We start from the raw sequence: 23382 nt of genomic DNA, 5'->3' as shown, positions 1-23382 counted from the left end.
ATTGGGAAATTTATTAATTGAACATATTCCGACGTTACGTTAAACGTATAGACTGGGCTGAAAAATTTCAGAATTTTCAGTTGACTGCTTGAGCACCTTCACTATCACTGAAGACCGATCAACATCAAGACGATAATTATAAGCTAGGATATAACGTCTTTCACAATCACAGATGACTTTACGGCAGGCCTGCCCAACCTTTCGTGGCCGCGGGCCACAAGTGATACTCCATACCAGTCGACGGGCCAGATATTAAATTTCGACATCAAATTTCGAAAGCACGAATGCAACAGTGAAATTTTGTACATCCGATTACCCGTTCTCACGGCAAATCACAACACTGACATCATTTGGGTCATAAAATGTGAGCAAGAATTCTTGATTGTTTTGCAAAAATCACCCTGAATACTTTTTTTCTGAATTTTGCCGAACTGCAGGTTGCAGCAAACAATTTGCTGAAATTCAGCAAACTTTCCTGATTCGTTCAGTAAACTCTGCTGTTCAGCAGCAACGTTTTTCTGAAATTCAGTAAATTTTGCTGAAATTCTGCTTCAAATTTGGCTGTACCTTTCAAGTTTAAAATTTTTAAATTTATGTATTTAAATTTTTTAATCTTTGAAAATTTTTAACAAAACACTCTACCTATTTCGAGTTTATTTTTAATATTAAATTTTATTTAAATATGAAATATCTTCAAATATTTCAATCCTTGGGCCAAGTTTCATTCATCGATTCCGCGGGCCGTATGTTGGACAGCCCTGCTTTACGGTCTTCGACCTAGTTTTTTCTTCACACTTTAGGCTATATTTTATTATCATAGGTTACAAAATTCATGTAAAATTTGACAAAAATGCAAGCAAGTGAAATTGCCCATTCCAAATCCCATAAAAAAATTCCCAGTAGTTTTAGACGGAAAAGAGGATTGAAAAAACTTTCTCCGGGGTTAATGCGATAATTTTCTCATATAACGTTGACCTTTCCTACTGTATATTTTTACACCTCAGTAATTTGATGAGATTGCTTTAGTACAGACAAACAGACATATCATTCGTAACATATTGCTATTATATTCATCGTTACGAAAAAAATAATCGCCAAATGCTAATCAGGTTGCGTTTCACTGCGGCTTGATGTTGGTAGTGAGTAGACGTCAAACAAGCAACAACGATTAATACATATTTGTTTCAACCGTTGAAAACAAGGACGATGGAGAGTGAGTAGAGTAAGACGTCTGTATGTATGTGGCCTTAGTTCAGTCAAGATTTTGTTTTCTTACACATATTTATCGCTTGCATTGACTTTGTTCATTTTTGAAGTTCCTGCGAAGCACCCTAGGAAGCACCCAATGCTGGTTTTGCATCACTATCGGTAGCCTCTATTGTGGTCTGCGCCTATTTTCTTGCTAATCGTTCCTCATGGTTTAAAAAAAAAAGACCGCGGTTCGATGTGTCGCATGCATAGGTTTGGTTCTTTTTGGCATTTGGCCACTTCCGGCTGGACACCCTAGATCGGTCCTGGAACACTATCGGTAGCCTTTATAAAGATCTTCGTTGTGGTCTGAGCCTATTTTCTGACTAATCGTTCATCACGTTATTTAAAAAGCCGCTGTTTAATGTGCCGCAGGCATGGGTTTTGATATATACTACATTTGACCACTTCCAGCGGGACACCGGAACCGGTTCCGGAACTCTATCGGTTGATCCAAATATGATCTGAAACTATTCTCTTTAATTAACCGTTTATCAGGTTGCCTGAAGAGCTTGCGATTTGATGCGTCACATGTAAGGGGTTGGTTAACTTTTATACTTGGCTACTTCCGTCGTGACATCTGGAACCGGTTCAGTAACACTAGCGGTTCCGATATGGTCTGAGAATGTTTCCCTGCCCACTGTTCATCAGGCTATCGAAAAAGCCGCTGTTTGTTGTATCGCATGCATGGGTTAGGTTCACTTTCATATTTAGCCACCTCCGGCGGAACATCCAGAACCGGTTCCGGAATACTACCGGTTCAGATATGGTCTGAGAATGTTTTCCTGTCTACTGTTTATCAGGTTATCGAAAAATCCGCTGTTTGATGTGTCGCATGTATGGCTTTGGTTCACATTCATCTTTGGCCACATCCGGCGGATCACCCGGAACCGGTTCCGGAACACTACCGGTTCAGATATGATCCGAGAATATTTTCCTGCCCACTGTTCATCAGGCTATCGAAAAAGCCGCTGTTTGATGTATCGCATGCAAGGATATGGTTCACTTTCATATTTAGCCACTTCCGGCGGAACACCCAGAACCGGTTCCGGAATACTACCGGTTCAGATATGGTCTGAGAATGTTTTCCTGCCTACTGTTTATCAGGTTATCGAAAAATCCGCTGTTTGATGTGTCGCATGAAGGGGTTGGTTCACTTTCATATTTGGCCACTTCCGGCGGGTCACCCGGAACCGGATCCGGAACACTACCGGTTCAGATATGGCCCGAAACTATTTTCCTGTTTACCGTTCATCATGTTTTTGAAAGTGCCGTGGTTTGATGTGTCGCATGAATGGGTTTGTAGCGTTTTCATATCTGGCCCCTTCCTGGGGTACCGATCCGGAACACCTAAATGGCCATAACTCCGGGACGGCTGGACCGATCCGAACCATTTTCAGTAGGAAACAATGGGACCAGATTCCGCGTCGAATGAACCGTTGGTCATTAAAATCGGTTGAGGTTTACTGCCAAAAAGTGATGTGAGTTTTTTTTGTACACACACATACACACACACATACATACACACACACACACACACACACACACACACACACACACACACACACACACACACACACACACACACACACACACACACACACACACACACACACACACACACACACACACACACACACACACACACACACACACACACACACACACACACACACACACACACACACACACACACACACACACACGAACACACACACAGACATCACCTCAACTCGTCGAGCTGAGTTGATTGGTATATGTGACTAGACCCTCCGGACCTCCTATAAAAAAGTCATTTTTGGAGTGAACATATAGCCCTTCCAGTACACTTAGTGTACGAGAAAGGCAAAAACTGCAACTAACGGTGGCAAATGTGGTAAAAATATATGTATATTATTATCATCCCCACTAGGGCAACGGTGGTGGTGTGCAGCATATGAAAAAGTAATATGCCAGGCAAATGGAGACGAATGATAATGGGATCACCCTCCAGAGGCTGCTTCTCGTTGGGCTTCCGTGTGGTGTTGTTGGTTTCTGTGTGACTATCGTTCAGTGCGAGAAAGCCCACACGAGAAGAGTATGCAGGTTAACAAGGGTTCCTCGTTCTGAACGTGAAACGGGAAGAGACGGGATGGGATGCTGTGTGGTATGATATTAAAATGTTCGCATTTTAATTTAATAAACAAGCGAAGCGACGACAATACGTCGTCATCATCGGTGGCATGCGATGGGCATTGCTGAAACTTCCACTTCAGTTGGTGTTGCTATTGACGGAAGTGATGAGAAGGTGTCTGTCTATGACAGACATCCGGGGAAGTGGGTGCTTTGAAGTTTCTCTCAATTGATCTATGTCATAATTTATTGAATTCCTCTGCGTTTGATTAACATAGCATTAGATTATCTCAAAATTGATTCATGCGGATGAATGCGTTGAAAAAATTAGGTAACTACATAGAAAAGAAAATTTTATTTTTATTCCACGCTCGGGAAAAACTACTACTCACCGATCTCCTCTAAGGCACACATGAAAACCTCCGGGGCCATGTACGGCTTGGTGCCCGACATGCTGCAGGCCAGCCCATCCGGTGGCAGCCGGGTCGCGATGTTAAAGTCGGTCAAATGTGCGTGTCCTGAAACAAGAGGAAAACGGAGAACAAGGATGGAATTAATTAAAACACGACCTGGGAAAAGTTCGTCCCTCCCGTTGTTGTTGCCGTTAGGCCCAAACAAAGGTCCTCGTTTCTGTTTAAGTTGGAAACTGCTTGTCTTCTTTGTGCCAACCTACTTACTTATTAAACCAGCTGGGAAAGTGATACTCCCCAGTCGAACGTTTAAAGCTCAATAATTATTGTCGGAACTGAGATGAAGGTTCACGACCAGCTGCTGGGGAACGAGGGCGACGATGTCTGTTTGAGCAAGCAATTACAAGTTCTTATAGAGTGGTGTTTATTGACGACGAGGATTGTGTCTTTAGCGAGAGATAAGTTCTGAAGGTGAAGGGGCAGTTAAATGTTAGGTTTAGATTACAATCTGAATTGGGGCGATAGCAATATTTTAAGCACTTGATGGAGACTTGTTCTTCTTAACACTGTCAAAGTACCTGCTTCTCGGCTTGTAGTAGTCAATGAGCATTTTTATTTGAGAGCCATTCGCCAAAAGAAAATGAGATTTGCTCTGGCCTTATATCACAGACATAGAATGGGAAATTCCTTTACGAAAAGTTCCTAGGCCGAAAGAGAATCAATGGGACATGGACGTTTCAAATTGCTACCGTTTTTTTTTTCCTGCGCCACAGCTAGAGTACATGAAAGTAAAAATGGTCCAGCAAAACCCAGCATTCTAAAGTGGGTTTGTTGGTAGGTAAAACGACAAACGTTAACGACGTCGTTGTTGGTTTGTACACATTTCCTATCCAATTTTCCAATCAATTTCCTGCCTGCCTGGTTGTGGATGGGCGACTACAATGTTCGCATGGCAGTAACTCACAATTGAATCAACAACCGAGAGAAGTAAGTAGTCGGCTGGTCAACTTACTGGCCCAACCCTTTTAGAGCAGTTACAGGCAGAGTGTTTACGATTCAGTGGTTTCCAATCCACGAGTCAAGAATATCCGCAAACCTTTCATCTTTTTTTTCAGTTCTGTCTACACTGGAACCTCCATTTAGGTAATAAGTCGGGTCTGTCTCAATAGAATTTTTACCCAAAGGGATTCAGTTCATTACCTAAATGGAATTAAAGGTTGCAAAGAAGATTAAGAAGGGGCAACCCGAATAAAAAATACAGTACAAAAACCGAACAGTACTATTTAGAACCATATTGTTACAATAGACACCACTGTAAAAATAAAAATAAAAAAAAAAACAATAAGATGTAATGTAGACACCATACAGTGAATTGTAAATAAGATTTTTACAATATAGTATACAGGTTGTTAAGTATCGTAACAATATAAAAAAATATTTTTCTCCATATATATTTTTTTGCAAAACCATTCATTTTATTGTAAATGAATTGTTCTTAAAACTGATACGTGGGTTTTCATATACCGTACATTGTATGGTACACGTATGGTTTTAAACAATAAAATGTACCGTAAATATATTGTTTTTAATTGTAATTTCACTACTGGTTATACATTTAATTAAATGGTTTTGGAATGGTTCTCTCTTGTTATGCTGTATTGTTTTATATTACATAAACCATATAATGTTACAATATCTTGTCATATTCCTCCTGATAATGGCATCTTAGGCTTACTAGCATTATGAGAATGCGCTTTGGGAATTCTCCAGAGCGTTTTGGATAACCCTTCATATATTGGATCGCCCACGTCTAAGTCTGAGTAGTCTCTGATTGCATTAACAGTTGAAGCTTAGGCTCCCATGCCCCACCAGCCAGATAACCAGGTTTTGCAAACTAAGCATTATTTGTGGCAACACTTTGAGCGGCATGATGAAACTATGCCGAGCGCGCTAAGTGTTATTAGACCACTAATGTAGTTGCATGAAGTGGGTGACGAGGTGCATAAGTATCATTACAGCGTGCTTAACCGTTATTGCAATATTGAGGCTCCAGTTTGACTAAAGTTTGAAATACACGGGGAAATACATAACAACTCAGGAGAAAACTGTCAAGTTCGATTCAAGTATAAGATAGGTTAAAAATCGAACCCACAGACGAACCTATATCAGAATTTCTTTCAGTGTTCAGTCCAGTCCATATGTTAAAGATGGCTACGTCAAAGATAAAGTTTGTCAATCGTATTCCTCTCATCGCACTCTACATACCTAACTCGCCATATCTCTTGGATCTGCAGTTCTTAAGACATCTGGTTTACTACTTATTTAAACATTTTATTGACTTTAAATTGATGTTTCAACTTATTCACTTTTTTTTCTTTCCTTTCCTTTGCATCAAAAAAATCACAAACATCAACAAAACAAAGCACGGAAGAAATCTAAAAATGAATAAATACTTTAAAATGCACGGAAAAATAATATTTCGGAGAAGTGAATGGTTCAAACGTAAGAAAAACAGTATAAAATATTGTTGCATAAAAATCGAATGTAAATGTATAGTAGCTACAATGTGCGAAGCTTTTAGCGAACCATTTCATTACAATATACATTATTGTAGCTGGTACACTGTACGGTGCAGGAATGGTTTTCACCAAACACCCTATGGTTAGTTTTTATCCGGGAAGTGGCTAGAAGATTTGAAGGGAGGGTCATGCGGGGTCTGAGACGGTTTTCAAGAGAGTTTCAAGGGGAATTTCAGAGACGTTCACTTCTGAACCTGCTAAAACCTCCCAAAGCCCCTGCAATGGTGAGGGTTGGTTTGATAAGATAAATTATTAAATTAGATCATGTGTTTTTTGAAAATTACACATTATATTTTGAACACCCCAAAACGAAGCAGCGTGTAAACGGTGATAAAGAACGAGAACTGAACGAAAGTCGAATTCGGTTAAAAGCGAGCGAGCGCAACCAAGAATGCACTCATTCGTTACCGCCGTAGCTCGTGGAGGGGTGTTACCGCCGTATTGGGGTGAGAGAGAGAGATGGTGACCATTTCGAGACGGAATTTGACCTGTGCGCCGACTATATTTTGTTCGGCGGCGGCGTGAGGGCCATTTTTGGCCGGCGGCGGCGGCGTCATCGGCGTCACGCCGGTGGCAACATTCGGCGGCGGCGGCGGCGGCGGCGTGAATCGGCGTGACCAAAATTTGACCATAATGTCAACATTGGCAAACCCAAGAAGTTGTTATTACGCTCTAGAATTTGTAGTCTGAACTTTTTCATGACCATTGATGACATAAACTATTAAGTAAGAATGAATACCTTTTTTATTTATGTTCGGGTCCATCACTACCACCAGTCATTTTTTTTTTTATTAATGTGTATTTTAACTTATAGCTAATTCTACACTTCGACCAGTCAGTGATTATACATATTGAGACATTACCTGTATCCTTAGTGTAATGTATGTTACACTACTCCATTGCAAATAAAGGGTAATAAAATATCGATTTTGCTATAGTTTTTGTTTTGTTTTCTCAGAACCTTAGAAGCAATCAAGTATGATAATAAGGTCTCACTATTTACGTTGAGGAATCCTCAATGCTTTCAGGAAGCAATCCCAAAAGGAATCCCAAAAGGAGCCTTAAAGAAACTCCTCAAGGAATCCATGATGAAAATTCTGGACTAATCTCTGCAGGAACTGCTGTATGAAACCCTGAAGAAACTTCTGCAGGAATCTCTGGTGGTTCAAGAATCTCTCTTAGAGAGATCCCTGCAGAAACTTCTGAAGAAATCGCTGATAGCACTTTTCGAGGAATTTCAGAAGGAAATCCATGACGAATCTTCAAAAGAAATTCCAGAAGAATTCCCCAAATGAATTCAAGAAGAAATCCTAAGGTAATTACACCAGGAATTCCAGGAGGGATCTCCGAAGGAACTCCAGCGGAAATTCCAAAAGAAATTCGAGAAGGAAAACCCTAAGCATTTCTAGGAGGAATCAACAAAAAATTCCCAGGAGGAATCTCTGAAGGAATTCCATAAGAAATCCCTGAGAAAATACTAGGAGGAATTTCCTCGTGGATCCTCGAAGGAATTTCAGGAGCAATCCCATAAGGAATTCCAGAAGGAATCCTCGACGAAATATCAGGAGAAATCCCCGAGGAGGTATCCTCGAAGGAAGAATCCCTCAGGAGAAACCCCCAAAGGAATTCCAAGGCGAATCTCCGATAGAATTCCAGTAGAAATTCTCGAGAGAATTCTAGGAAGAATCGATCCGCTGGAATTCTAAGAGGACTCTCAAAGGAATTCCAGGAGGAATCTCCGGAGAAATTTGAAGATAAATCACCAAAGAAATTCCGAAGGAAATCCAGAGAGAATCCTTGACGAAACATCAGGAGAAATTCCTGAAAAAAAATTAGCAGGAATCCTCGAAGAAAGTCTAGAAAGGATCCTCGAAGAAATTACAGCAGAAATATCTGCAGGAATCCCAAGGGGCACCTTCGAAAGGATTCCGAGAGGATTCTGCGAAGGAATTCCAAGCGGAAAATAAAAGGTTTTTCACGAGAAAACCCCACAGGAAGTCCAAAAGAAATGTTCAAAGTAATTCACTGAGAAATCCTCAAAGGGTCTCTAGGAAAAATATCAGGAGAAACCCCCGAAGGAATTCCAGGAAAAATTTTCAAAGTGATTCGAGAAGACCTCTTCAAAGTAGGAAGACGAAAAATATCCAGGAGAAATCCTCGTTGGGGCTCCTGAAGTAATTCCAAGAGGAGTTCCCACTGGAATTCAAAGAGGAAACCCAGAAATTATTCCAGCACGAATTCCAAAGAAATTCCAACAGGAATCCTTGAAAAAATCCAGGGGCAATTTTCAAGCGAATTAGAGATAGAATCCCCGAAGGATTTCTAGGAGAAATCAACAAAAAAAAATGCGGGAGAAATCTCTGAAAGAGTTCCTGGAGAAATTCCTGAGAAAATTCTAGGATGAATCACCGAAAGAATTCCAAGAGTCCCCAAGAATCCCCAAAAGAATTCCACAAGAAATTCCTTAAGGAATTCTAGGAGGAATCCCCGGAGGAATTCCATGAGGGATCTCAGAAAAAATCGCTTAAATGAGAAATCCCTGCAGGAATCCCAGGTGGACCTCCTGAAGGAAATCTGGGAGGAATCTCCGAAGGATTTCCAAGCGGTATACACGAAGGATTTTCAAGAGTAATCCCCGTAGGAAGTCCAGGAGAAACTACGAAGGAATTCCATGAGGAATCCCCGAAGCAAATTCAGGAGGAATCTCCTAAGGAATTCTTACTGAAATCATCGAAGAAATTCCAGGAGGAAATCCCGAAGAGATTTCAGGAGAAATCCACGTTAGAATATTAGGAGAAATTCCGCCTAGGGCTGAAAATCTCTATAATAAAGAAATAATAATAATAGGATAAATTCCCAAGCGAATTTTAGGAGGAATCCATGAAGGATGTCCAGGAAGAATATCCGAAGTATATCTATGAGAAATTCCAGAATGATTTCTAGGCGGAATCACCGAAAAAAATTCAGAAGAAATCTCCGAAAGAATTCCAGGAGGAATCTCCGAAGGAAGTCCAAGAGTAATCCCTGGTGGAGTTATATGAGAAATCCCCAAAGTAATTCCAGGAGAAATCCTCGAAGGAAGTCCAAGGGTACTCCTAAAGGAAATCTAAGAGGAATCCCTGAAGAAATTACAATAGATATCCCTGCAGGGATTCCAGGAGAATGCACAAAAAAATTCCGGTAGGAATATCAAAAGGATTTTCAGGCGGAATCCTTGAAGAATTTTCAACGGATATTTCCGGGTAGAAGGGAAGCTTTGCAGCAGGTATCCTCTAAAAAACTCCTGGAAGAATTCTAGAAGGAAATCCTTGAGGAGCTTTTTAGAAATTGCATGAAAGATTCCTCAAGAATATCCTGGAGATATGGCTGATTATAATCCTAAGGAAATTATTGAAGGAACTTCTTCAATATTCCCTGAAGGAATTCCTGAATGAGCTTCTGGAGAAATCTCTGATGTAACTTGTGAAGGCATCCGTGAATCTTTCTGATAAAAACTCGATCTCAATTTACAATCTGAAAGAACCCCAGGAGCGATCCCTGGATTAACTTCTGGAAGAATCCCTTAAGGCAGTGGCGTCTCGTAACCTCACTTTTTACCTGTTCAACGACCCTGAAACTATAATTTGCGAAGTGGGCTTTGTGGCCGAGTGGTTAGCGGCGTCAGTCGTTTAGGTGTCTCGTAAGCCTCGGAGTGTGGGTTCGATTCCCGCTCCAGTCAGGGAAAACTTTTCGTCAATCGGAATATTCTCCTCTGGGCCACTGGGTGTTCCATGTGTTGTCCGTTGTCTAATGTTAGTTATGTTCAGTCTGTGCGGCCTCTGGCCGAAGACGGTGTAGTGTCTTTTTAAAAAATTTGTTAATGAAATTCAAGAATTTACATTCGTTGAACAGGTAGAGTTGAGGTTAGGGAGTCGCCACTGCCTTAAGGCGAAACTGGGAGCATTTCCTCACTTTATGGTTTTTGATTTTTTATTAAACAACGAAGCAATATTTTCAAAATAGGGTTTCGTACACAGTTAGAGGAAGGATCAAGGAATCTCCTGATTTTTTTTCAGGTGGAACATGTTTTTCATTTTTAAGTAAACCATTTTTGAATGAAATTTTGAAAAAAATATGGTTTTTGAAAAATTGGTAAAAGTTTTACATCTGAAAAAAACCAGATTCTTCCTCTAACTGTGTATGAAAACCGATTTTTAAAATATCGCTTCGTTATATAATAAAAAATCAAAAACAAGATAAATGAGAAAATGCGTCCAGTTTCGCCATAATGAGTAATCCCCTGAGGATATTCTGAAGGAATCTTGGAAGAAACGGTTAAAGGGTAAAAGCACTAGACTTTGCCACTGCTCTAGTCTTCGCCTCCTCCATACAAACTCCATTTTTATGTATGAAGTGGCGAAGATTAGAGCAGAATTTTGGGGGGTGGGGAAGAAATTCAAGGAGGGATCTGTGAAGAAACATCTGCAAGAATTCCTGCAACTCCTGGAGGAATCTGTGGTGGAGCCCCTGCAGTAATTTCTGTGAGGATTCCAGTAGGAATTTCTAAAGGAATTTCAGAAAGAATCCTTGTAGGAACGCCTGGACTAATTTCTAAAGACCTCCAGCAGATTCCAGAAGAATCTTCTCACGGGTTTCTTGATGGATTTCCAGGTGGCATTTATGAATCCTCCTGAAGAATATTTAAAGGGACTTCTGAAAGGATTCCCGAACGAACTCCTGTTAACGTACCTTAGGGAACTTCTGAAGGAGTTCCTAATGAACACCCGCAGGCATCCCTCAATTCTCCTGGAGCTAATAGGGAGAACCCTTTGCGAACTCCTTGATAAGATCACCGAAGGAACTTCTGGAGCAATCCTTGAAAGAGCTCCTGAACAAATCACTAAAAAATTTTCATGAGGCATCCCGAAATAATTCCAAGAGGAATCCTCGAAAAAATTTCAGGAGGAATTCTTGAACAAATTCAAGGAGGGTTGCTCGAAGGAATTCCTGTAGAAACCATTGATGAAACTGCCGGAGTAATCCCTGAAGGAAGGATCTTCTTGAGCAATCATTACAGAACTTCAAGAGTAACCCCTTGTTGGAATTCTAGAGGAATTTCTGAAAGATACCCTGGAGGAATCTCTGAGGAAACTCCAGGACTAGGTCCCGAAGAAACTCCTGTATAAATTCTTTAAGGAACTTCAGAAGGAATCCATGAAGATACTCTCAGACTAATCTCTGAAGGACCTCCTATGAGAATCTTTGAAGGATTTTCTGGATGAATCTCTGATGTATCTCTAGGAATCATTCCGAAAGAATTTCTGAAGAAACTCCTGGAGTTTTCCCTGTCGAGATCTTCCTGAGATCTTCTGAAAAAAAAATCAATGATAAAACTCCTGGAAGTGCCCCTGAAGAATTTTATGGAGGAATCCCGGGTGGATCGCCAGGAGGCATCACTGAATCTTCTGGAAGAATCTCTGAAGAAACTGGAGAGATGTGAATGAGAAATAATTAATACAATCTAATGAAAAATAAAACAAAATTTCTGAGTGTTGAGAAATCAATTATTGCAATCAATCATTTATGGTAGTTATCGTGAGATTTTTTTATCACAATTTAATGTAAACTAAATTTTGTTCGTGCACTGATCATCGGCGCGAAAAATGAAAATCGGCGGCGTGACAAACAGCGGCGTTTGGCGCGCCGCCGATACCTCGGTCGGCGTCGGCGTGGGACAAAAAGTGTCGGCGGCGGCGGCGTGGCGCGGCGGCGCACATGTCTAGACGGAATGGAGATGGTACGCAGGTAGGGGTTCGTGGACTCGGGACTAGGGGGATGAATTCAGTCTGGTTTCTATTGTAGTATCGATCAGATGTGGAATTTATGCTTCCATTTTTCGTTACGACAGCCCTCTGGACTTGTTAGAGGATACAGCGGTACACCCCTCGTCACTATGCACATAGTCTACACACATTTGTGGAGTGACCAAACATACCTCATTATCAAACAACTTTGTAACCGAACCTTTTATTAAACCGATATAAACAGACTGAAACCGAAAAGCAGAAAAAGTGCCACTACCCGCGGCGTTTTGGAATGGGGAAGGCGTCGCGTCGGTGTGTTCGTTGGTACCGGCGGCGTCGTGTTTGCATCCGGGGCAAAAATTTTTCGATTCGTTATTGTCGGAAGCAGAACAACACGAACTAGTCATCCTGGAAATTCAGGATGGAGATGTTCATGACCAGGGAGGAGCTCTTCTACGTTATCGATGGAGTCAAGCCCGAGCCCGCCACAGCTCAATGTACCCGTGATGACCGGAAAGCGCGTGCGTCGATGGGGCTGTGTATAGAGGAGAACCAATACAGCCTCGTCAAGGCGGCTGAATCGGCCCGTGAGTTCTGGGATAGCCTCCAGAAATATCACGAGAAAGTCACTATGACTTCTCGAGTATCCCTTCTCAAAGAGTTATGCAACCTGAACTTGCGAGAGGGAGGCGATTTGGAAGCACATCTCTTCGAGCTAGACGACCTTTTTAATCGGCTGGAGAACGTCAGGTAGGAGTTGGAGGATCAACTGAAGATCGCTATGATGCTAAGGAGCCTGCCGGACTCCTACAGTGGGCTTGTCCCGGCGCTAGAAAGCAGGCCGGACGAAGACCCGACAGTGGAGCTGGTGCCATCCAAATTGTTGGACGAGTACGAGCGCAGGAAGGAGCGATCTGGCCACGGAACGTCCGGCGAGGCCAAAGCGATGAAGAGCGGCGTGAAGTCGCACAGTACGGTGAAGAACAAATCTGAAATCGAGTGATTCTTCTGCAAGTGAAGGGCGAGAAGAAGAACCCAAGAAGAAAAGTGATCGCCCAAAGGCCAAGCAGGCCCCGGAGAAGAGTTCTAGTGCGGCGCTGTTTATGGCTGGCGAGAGGAGACACAGTTGCTGGGTTGTGGACAGTGGGGCTAGCAGCCACATGAGCAACGACAGAAGTGTGTTTAGTTCGCTCAGAGAAGAGAGCGCTCCTGAAGTGATTCTTGCGGACGAAAGTGTAGTGAAATCGACCGGATGTGCTGACTGGTGTTGACGGCTGTGGTGGTGCAGTGGAGATTATTCTCACGGAAGTACTTTTTGTGACGTCGTTGAACAGCAGTTTGATTTCGGTGGCAAAGTTGGCTGCTAAGGACTTTGTGGTGACTTTCGGCAAGGACTATTGTGACACTTGTGATCATTCGGGGCAAGTGAAAGAAAAGGGCGCCCGATCAGAAAGCCTGTATCACCTGAAGACGGTGGAAACAGTGATGAAAGCCGAGAAGAAGCAGCACAACGAACTGTGTCAACACCAGTGGCACCGGCGATTCGGCCACCGCGATCCGTCCAGTGTAAACAGAATGGACAAAGAGAAGCTGAATCCGGTTGAGCTGTAAAACGTGCCTGGAAGGAAAGCTGTCTTGGACACCGATTCCGAAAACGGCGGAGAGAGCGTCCACGCAGGTGTTGGATTTAGCCCACACAGACCACAGCCGCGTAGTTGCCGGCTAAGAATAGGACTACTAACCCCAATTCAAGGTGTCAAGCGACCCGTGCCGAGGAATGAGTGATCGAGGGGGTGAAAAAGATGCTCGATCTTTAACGGAGCCTGTGGGGCACCTGGGCACTCCCCACAGTAAGCTGTCCCTTACCGCGTTAATGCAGAGCTCTGGCGTGGTGGACATTCTTTCTCGTGCGACTCGTGGGAATAAAATATGAGTAACAAACAAATTCAAAAAACAGGTGTAGCAGGTAGTAGTGGTGCGATCAACCCCTTCGCAAGAAGCGGGTTGATGAGGTCTTCAACAAGGAGAAGCGAGGAGTCAGGTGCTGGAAGCTGCTTACGCAGCTCAAGCGTGGGAGCTCCTGTCCACTCCACGGCAAGCCAGCCGGCGGAGGTTATGGACGGAGCATGGTTGCTGAGGGCCATCAGCCAAGTAGCAGGAAAAGGACGGCCCGCATTAGAGGTAGCTGAGCAGCAGCTTGGCAAAATTATCGACTTTGCGACAACTAAGTCGAATATAAGCAAGGACCTGAAAACGGCCTTGCTTCGGCTTAGAGCGTCTGTCGATGAGGCCAAGCAGGAGCACGCGGTCGCGTTGCTGGCTGCAGCAGCGGCGGAACCCGCAAAGGAGAAAGTGTCTAAGTTTACACAAACGGAGGCCTTCTCCTTCGTGGGTAGTCCGAAGAGTGTGGAAGCGAATGCTCGTGACAAACGTGACAAGCATTCGCAGAAGCGGGCGAGGCAGCCGTCAGGTGAGGAGCTGTCTTTTTTTTTTTTTTTTTTTTTTTTTCCATCTAAACCATAGGGGGATAATCTGCTCAACAGACACCCTAACAGAAGGTTAGGGTAGTGTAGGTCTGACAGGCCGTCTTCTACAACAAAAGTAAAATCCAGGACTACTCTCTCCTCGTACCCACTAAACCATTCCTATGGTCGCCAAACCCTACGTCTCTCCGGAACCACCAAGAAGGTGAGGAGCTGTCTGGCGGCGCCCGCAAGGCCAGGCGTATAATAACCCCGAAAGCCGGTGGTAATGCCGGAAAGTCGGACCCCAGCCAGGGTTCCCGGAAAGCTGGGATGGGTGGGCCTGAAAAGGCCGGCCCGTCCCGGAATGATGGGAACAAGGGGTTGCGACCAATGGTGGGCCCTCAACAGCCACAGAGCAGGGCGATCCAAGGAGAGGACCCTCCTTGGACAAAGGTAGAGCGGAAGAGGAAGAAGAAGGTGAATCCGCAGGCAGAAGTGCAGGACGCCAAGCCAAGGCGTAGGAAGGCAGTTGCCAGGCGCGAGAAAGGCGACGCTATCGTCATCAAGACCGAACAGTCTAAATACTCGGACGTCTTGAAGACGATGCGAAGCGACGCCAAGCTTGAGGGTCTTGGAGCCGACGTACGCAGTATTAGACGTACTCGTACGGGTGAGATGATCCTGGAGCTGAAGCGCCAGAAGGAACACAAGGGCACCGCCTACAAGAGGCTGGCAGAAGAGGTCCTTGGTGAGGGTGTGCAGGTGAGGGCTCTGACACATGAGGCGACTCTGAAGGTCATAGACATTGACGAGATCACCGAAGTGGAAGAGCTCGTCACGGCACTGCGGCAACAGTGCGATGTGCAGGTGGCCGCCGCAGCCGTTAAGCTACGCAGAGGGCCAGCAGGGACACAGATAGCCTTGGTTCAGCTACCTGTGGCGGATGTTAAAAAGTCCGTTAAAGTAGGAAGTATAAAGGTGGGCTGGTGTGTATGTCACCTGACATTCCACGAGCCACCAGAGGTTTGCTTCAGGTGTCTGGAACCAGGACACAAGTCGTGGGACTGCAAAGGCCCCGACAGGCGCAAACTGTGTAGGCGATGTGGCGCTGAAGGTCATAAGGCCCAAAGCTGCACGAGTCCGCCCATCTGCATGATCTGTACCGGGAAAACCTCGAAAAACAGACATACGATGGGTGGTCCAGGGTGCCCGGCCTTTAAGAAAGCCGCAGTGAACAACAAATCACAGTGCAGGTAACGCAGCTGAACCTGAACCACTGTGATGCGGCTCAGCAACTGCTTTGTCAGGCGGTTTCTGAGTGGGAGACGGATATCGCCATCATTTCGGACCCATACCGAGTACCCGCCGGCAACGGCAACTGGGCCTCGGATGGGACCAGAAAAATGGCGGCGATATGGACGACGGGTTAATACCCCGTGCAGGAGTTGGTGTCTACTACCTACGAGGGCTTCGTGGTCGCCAAAGTAAACGGGGTCTTCTTCTGTAGCTGTTATGTGCCTCCGCGATGGCCGATCGAGCGGTTCACGCAAATGCTGGACCGCTTAACGACCGTGCTAACAGGGCGAAGGCCGGTGGTAATAGCGGGTGACTTTAATGCCTGGGCTGTGGAATGGGGAAGCCGTTTCACGAACCAGCGGGGTCAGATCCTGCTAGAAACACTGGCCATATTAGATGTCGACTTGGCTAACGTCGGTACCAAGAGTACCTATAGTCGAAACGGAGCGGAGTCAATTATTGACGTGACCTTTTGTAGTCCTGGCTTAACAAGTAGTTCGAACTGGAGAGTAGATGATGGCTACACTCACAGCGACCACCTGGCGGTTCGCTACAGTATCGACTACAACAACAGCAGACAGCGGATAGAAGAAGAGGCGGCTAGGCCAAGGCCAAGCCCTCGTAGGTGGAAGACATCATACTTCGACGAAGAGGTATTTAGGGAAGCGCTCCGCCGTGAGCGAAACTTAATCGGTTTAGACGGCGACGAGCTGGTAGCGGTGCTCTCACGTGCGTGTGATGCGACCATGCCTAGGCGAGTCCACCCTAGAAATGGGAGGCCACCGGCTTACTGGTGGACCGACGCGATTGCGGACCTGCGCCGCGCCTGCCTACGGGCTAGGCGGCGGATGCAGTGAGCACGATCAGAGGAAGAGCGAACGGCGGGTGGTGTTCGCCGCTGCAAAAGCCGCGCTCAAGACCGAGATAAGAGCAAGCAAAAAGGCCTGCTTTGAGGGTTTCTGTCAAAGTGCCAATACGAACCCGTGGGGTGACGCCTACAGGATCGTTATGGCCAAGACGAGAGGTGTGATGGCTCCTACAGAGCAATCTCCAGAGATGTTGGAGGGGATCATTGGAGGACTTTTTCCGCGTCATGATCCTAGTCCTTGGCCTCCTTTCATAGGACAGCCGGGGACTGGGGCTGGCGATGAGGAAAGGGTCACCGATGTGGAACTTGCGGGGATAGCTAAGTCCCTTAGCGTAGGTAAGGCCCCAGGTCCGGACGGAGTTCCGAACTTGGCCTTAAAAGTAGCTATTGCAGAGGCTACCGAGATGTTCAGGTCTGCTATGCAGAAATGCCTGGACGAGGAAGTTTTCCCAGAAGCTTGGAAGAGGCAGAGCCTGGTACTATTGCCAAAGGCGGGGAAACCACCCGGAGACCCGTCGGCATATAGACCAATATGCTTGATTTACACGGCGGGGAAGGTGCTCGAAAAGATCATCCTCAATAGAATGTTGCGGTTCACCGAGGGCGAAAATGGTCTTTCGAGTAACCAGTACGGCTTCCGGAAGGGGAGGTCCACCGTAGACGCTATCTTGTCGGTTACAAAAACCGCCGAGAAAGCACTCGAGCCTAAGAGGAGGGGAATTGCGCGGTAGTGACTCTGGATGTAAGGAATGCATTTAATAGCGCCAGTTGTGCTGCTATTGCCGATGCGCTCTTGCGTCTGGGGATACCGGAGTACTTGTACAAGATTCTCGGAAGCTACTTCCAGAATCGCGTACTAGTTTACGACACGGAGGTGGGTCGGAAGTGCTTTCACATAACCTCAGGAGTCCCGCAAGGTTCCATCCTGGGTCCGGTGTTATGGAATGTCATGTACGACGAGGTGTTGAGGTTAGAGTATCCAGTGGGAGTGGTGATTGTCGGATTTGCCGACGACATTACGCTCGAAGTCTATGGTGAAACGATCGAGGAGGTGAAGTTGACTACCGACCACTCGATCAAGGTTGTGGAGGCGTGGATGCGGTCCAGGAAACTGGAGCTGGCTCACCACAAGACAGAGGTGACGGTTGTTAACAACCTGAAGTCGCAGCAGCAGACGGAGATCAGTGTAGGAGAGTGCACTATCCTGTCAAAGTGCTCCGTCAAACACTTGGGCGTGATGATCGACGATAAGCTAACCTTCGGTAGCCACGTCGATTATGCCTGTAAAAGAGCCTCCACAGCTATTGCGGCACTGTCCCGGATGATGTCCAATAGCTCAGCGGTGTACGCCAGTAAGCGCAAGCTTCTGGCTAGTGTTGCTACGTCCATACTTATATATGGCGGCCCGGCGTGGGGTACCGCGCTAAGTACTGAATGCTACCGACGGAAGCTGGAAAGTACTTTCAGGCTTATGTGTCTTAGGGTTGCAAGCGCGTACCGCACCGTGTCACACGACGCTCTCTGTGTCATTACTGGTATGGTGCCGATCAGCATTCTTATCAGTGAGGACATGGAGTGCTTCGAAATGCGCGGCACAAAAGGCATACGCAAGACTGTCAGGATGGCCTCTATGGTCAAATGGCAGCGCGCGTGGGACAGTTCCACCAAAGGAAGGTGGACCCATAGGTTGATACCGAGGGTAGATAGTTGGATTAATAGGCGCCATGGGGAAGTTACATTCCACCTGACACAGGTCCTTACAGGTCATGGTTGCTTCCGACAGTATCTACACCGTTTCGGGCATGCGGATTCTCCCGAATGCCCAGTGTGCAATGGTTTAGAGGAAACGGCGGAACACGTTTTGTTCGTGTGCCCGCGTTTTCGCACAATGTGTGACCGCATGCTTGCCACATGCGGAGAGGACACAACTCCGGACAACTTGGTCCAGAGGATGTGTAGGGATGAGTTTAGCTGGAACGCCGTTTCAACGGCTATTACCCACATCATCTGGGAGCTACAGAGGAGGTGGCGCGTGGACTCGGAGAATGGCTAGTCCAGATGCAGTACAAGAGGTGGTCCAGGGGTTCGAAGTCGGCTTCGTAGGTCATACCGGTGCCCTGCGGTCGAGATCGACCCTTACAGCGATTAAGTGGCCGCGGAGAGGAAGTCCCGGTAGCGGTGCTGTCGTGGCGTCGGTCTACTGGGTAGGATCCGAGCCCGCGGTTGGAAAGGGGTCCCCGGAAAGGGTCGGGGTAGGTGAGATCCTGTTGTCTGCAACCTACGGGTGCATCTGATAGGGCCTGAAGGGTATTGATACCCTTCCTTACGGGCAGGTCAGATCGGGTTGCACGTGGGCATCAGTTCTTGATGTCCGCTCAGCAGTAGGGCGCGGGCGGGGTTGACCCTGCCCGCCTTCCGAGGACAAAGGGAGTGGCGAGGACCACTCGGGAAACTGGCTAAGCGCCAGCATGCTATCGTGATGGACTCTCCAGAGCGAGTCATCGATGTTCGTTACTGTTAGGCTACGGCAGCTAACCTTGAGGGTGCGATATGCACTAGCCCCTCTCTGAAGCAATACCTTCTTGGTGGTTCCGGAGAGACGTAGGGTTTGGCGACCATAGGAATGTGTTTTAGTGGGTCGAGGAGAGAGTAGTCCTGGCTTCTACTGGCGTTGTAGAAGACGGCCTTAACCCCACACTACCCTAACCTTCCTGTTAGGGTGTCTGATGAGCAGATTTATCCCCCTATGGTTTAGAAGAAAAAAAAAAGACCTGTGCGGGCCCATGCGAACGGCGACACCCAGCGACAACGGATTCCTGATGACTACAGCAGGTATGCGGTCGTGTATCTCATCGCCAGGAAGTCGGACGCTGCCGACAAGATCATCGAATATGTCAGGTACGTTCAAAACCTATTTGGTAGGAAGCCGCGAGTCGTCCGCTCTGACGGAGGCGGCGAGTATGACAACAAGAAGCTTCAGACGTTCATTGCCGAGGAGGGGATCAAGGTCCAGTTCACCACCTACTACACGCCACAACAGAATGGGGTGGCGAAGAGGCACAATAGCGTATCTGCAGGAGATGGCAACCACAATGCTGCTGGACGCGAAGCTTGATAAAAAAAAGTACTGAGGCGAGGCGGTGCTAACCGCTACTTACCTGTAGAACAGATTGCCCTCGCGCTCGGTGGATACTACTCCATTTGAAAAATGGTACGGGAAGAAACCAAATGTTGGGCACTTGAGGGTTTACGGGTCTCAGGCGTGGGTTCACATCCCGGATGGGAAGCGTGGCAAATTTGATAACAAGGCACGCAAACTCACATTCATAGGCTACTCAGAACAACATAAGGGGTATCTTCGAATGAGTGTAATCAGTTTTGTACCTTTTAATTCCGACCTACATATTTTGCTTAACCTTTGACAGATACGCGTATTTCGACTACCACTTGTAATCTTCCTCAGTGTCAGAGTGGATAACTGACACTGAGGAAGATTACAAGTGGTAGTCGAAATACGCGTATCTGTCAAATGATAAGCAAAATAGAGCGAAATCCAAAGGTACAAAACTGATTTCACTCATTCGAAGATGGTATTCTACTTAGAGGGTTCCAAAAGTCGGTACAAGATAAGGGGTATTGTTTCGTTGATTTGGCGATGGAGAAAGTCACCATTAGTCGTGACGCTAAATTCCTAGAATCGATACTCATTCTCGGATTGAGGAGGGAACCGGTGGCCGGAAGACGGCGTGACCGAGGGCGAGGACGAGGCGTCCGACGACCTCGAGAGTCAAGCGATGATGATCAAAGTGAATGTGAGCAATTCTTCGATTTGAGTTCCAGTTCCGCTTTGATTGATCCCCTTGATATCAAACGAGATCCCGACGAACGCCACCAGGATGAGATGAGTAGTCGAGCTTCCCGTAAATCCCGTTAAAAGTTGCCTAGCAGGTACAGCGATTTCGTGGCAGGAGTTGCCACTCAAGCGTTAACGGAACCGCAGTCGTACATCGTAGCGTTGAAGTGCCCGGAGCGAGATTCGTGGAAGCAGGCCATGGATGAAGAAATGTCTTCGCACGAGGAAATCGGAATTTACCTGGGAGTTGGTGCCGCTGCCACCCGGCAAGAAAGTCATCGGGAGCCGCTGGGTGTACAAGGCGAAGATGAACGAATCGGGGAAAGTCATGAAGCTGAAGGCACGGGTCGTTGCACAAGGACATACGCAGCTATTCGTAGTGGACTTCAACGAAGTTTTTGAGTCGGTGATTCGCCACGCTACGTTGAGAACTTTGCTTACTATAGCCGGTAGGGACAAACTGATTCTGAAGCACTTGGATGCCCGCACCGCGTATTTGAACGGCGAAATCAGCGAAGAGGTCTACATGCGGCAGCCTCCTGGTTACGTCGTCCGCGGACAGGAGGAGATGGTGTGTATCTACGGCCTCCATCAGTCAGCTAGGTGTTGGCATAGGAAGCTGTCCGAAGTGCTGAAGCGAATTGGATTCGTACCGAGCTCCGCTGATCAATGCCTGTACATCACTGAGGAAAACGGAAGGGTCGTGTATTTTATCGTCGATGTGGACGACATGCTGGTCGCTGGGCCGACGAGGAACAGCTGGCCCGCGTGTATGGCCAACTAATGGAACATTTCGACGTCAACTGTCTCGGAAATGCGAAGCATTTTCTTGGCTTGGAGATTACCAAGGACTCGGAAGGTGTATACAGCCTGAGCTTGCAATCGTACATCAAACGGATGATTGCAACGTTCGGCATGAAGGAAGCCAAGGAAACGCGGACGCCGATGGACCAAGTGTACCTCAAGGATACGACCAGCAGTGAAGCAATGAAGGACATTACTACGTACCGAAGTCTCGTGGGTGCGGCCGGACATCGCCGCTAGCGTCGGCATCCTAGGGTGAAAGTTCAGTGGACTATCCGAGAGAGACTGACCAGCGGTGAAGCGAGTGCTTCGCTACTTCAATTGCACATCCGATTGGAAGTTGAAGCTTGGTGGATCGGGTGGCGCTGATCTCAAAGCGTTCACCGACTCAGACTGGGCTGGAAATCCAGAAACTCGAAAGTCGACCACTGGATTTGTCGTCTTCTTCACAGGAGGAGCTGTCTCCTGGGCGAGCCGGCGTCAGGACTGCGTCAGCCTCTCGTCCATGGAAGCAGAGTACGTGGCTCTGGGCGAAACGTTCCAGGAGGTGCTGTGGATGAGGCGTTTGTTTGAGGACCTTGGCGAGAAGCAGAAGAAGGCCACCGTCGTACATGAAGACAATCAAGGTTGTCTGGCCTTTGTACAGTCCGATAAGACCACCTAGCGGTCGAAGCACATAAGCACCAAGGATTGCTTCATCCGTGACCTTTGTGAACGAGGAATGATCAAGCTCAAGTACTGCCCGAGCGAGGTGATGCGTGCAGACGTTTTAACCAAACCATGTGAAGCACCATGGCTTCGCCATTTCTATCGGCTTTCAAGGCAGCCGAGGGAATACCGCTGAGGAGGAGTGTTAGAGGATACAGCAGTGCACCCCTCGTCACTCTACACACATTTGTGGAGCGACCAAACATACCTCATTATCAAACAACGTTGTAACCGAACCTTTTGTTAAACCGATGTTAACAGACTGAAACCGAATTATATATTTAACAGAGTAACCGCGTGTTTTGATTACCGATCTGAATTCCGTGTCCATTCTGGGTTATTTCCTCCCAGCCAACGCAGATCCACTATCGAACCTGTCCCCTTTGACCCACCGTAACGCCCACAGTAACACCTGTCCCCTCTGACCCACTAACGCCTGACATGCCTCCGAAAACCCCGTTATGTTGATGATATCTTTCTTTCAAAAAAAAATAAATAAAACAAAAACGGTATACATCTGTTACGTTCCGTCGATCAACCTCATTAAAAACAGGCCAATAAATGTAAAATCTATAGTATTGCAACATAACAATGATGCTATTGTGCTCATGCCTAATGGCTAGTTTCCACCTGGTAAGTACTGTGTAAAAAGATAGGACAAGTAATGGTTAAGTAAAGCTTTTGCTATCAAAATTACTTAAGCGTTCGCAGTTGATAAGTAATTCGCAGCCAGAAAGATTTGCCAACAGATGGCACTGTCATGCGATGCTGTCAGTCATGTTGTTTATTTTCCGTACGGAATAATATGTCGATGTATTATTCCGTGAGTAAAAGTGACATTTCTCTTTCTTTTTTGTTTCTTCTTTCGCACCAAAGACATCAGTATGAATTAAGCTGTTAGTACACAGGGGCCTTAAGCCTGTAGTACACAGGGTCAAATATTTGACAAGGAAAGAACTCAAGAAACAACATCAGTTTGAAGCGGGAAACGCAATGGGGCCTGCCGAGCGGCCTGCAACGGAATGCAAAAGCACTGCAGTATGTACTTAAAAAAAATCCGCAAGTATGCCGCTGCGGCTAAACACAATGCACAATGGTCCACGAACCAGATTTACGAGGAAAGATGCATGCAGCGCCTTCAAATGGTTTTTTAGACAAATATGATCTTCTACAAATTTGTCCCTAAAAATAAGGCCCTCTTTTCAATATACATGAAAATTAGGGTGGTCCATATTTTCAAAAAAATTGGTAACCAA

General features: G+C 46.2%; 2 protein-coding genes across 2 annotated transcripts in view; one reads left to right on the top strand and one right to left on the bottom strand.

Moving 5' to 3' along the window:
• The window catches only part of LOC109401821 (serine/threonine-protein kinase 32A), a 551348-nt gene that overhangs the window by 91061 nt on the left and 436905 nt on the right, over nucleotides 1-23382 (bottom strand). Inside the window, exon 8 of the mRNA XM_062844769.1 lies at nucleotides 3753-3878. Within this exon, the coding sequence (XP_062700753.1) occupies nucleotides 3753-3878 (126 nt within the window). The remainder of the gene's footprint in view (nucleotides 1-3752; nucleotides 3879-23382) is intronic.
• On the top strand, nucleotides 13851-15861 carry LOC134285096 (uncharacterized). Its single transcript, XM_062845148.1, has 2 exons — nucleotides 13851-14602; nucleotides 14821-15861. Exons 1-2 carry the CDS (start codon nucleotides 14062-14064, stop codon nucleotides 15852-15854), a joined length of 1575 nt encoding a protein of 524 aa, XP_062701132.1. The 5' UTR covers nucleotides 13851-14061; the 3' UTR covers nucleotides 15855-15861.

This window comes from Aedes albopictus, chromosome 1 (genome assembly GCF_035046485.1).
Source record: "Aedes albopictus strain Foshan chromosome 1, AalbF5, whole genome shotgun sequence".
NCBI lineage: Eukaryota > Metazoa > Arthropoda > Insecta > Diptera > Culicidae > Aedes > Aedes albopictus.
Note: the sequence above shows the minus strand (reverse complement) of the source record. Positions and strands in the feature narration are given on the sequence as shown.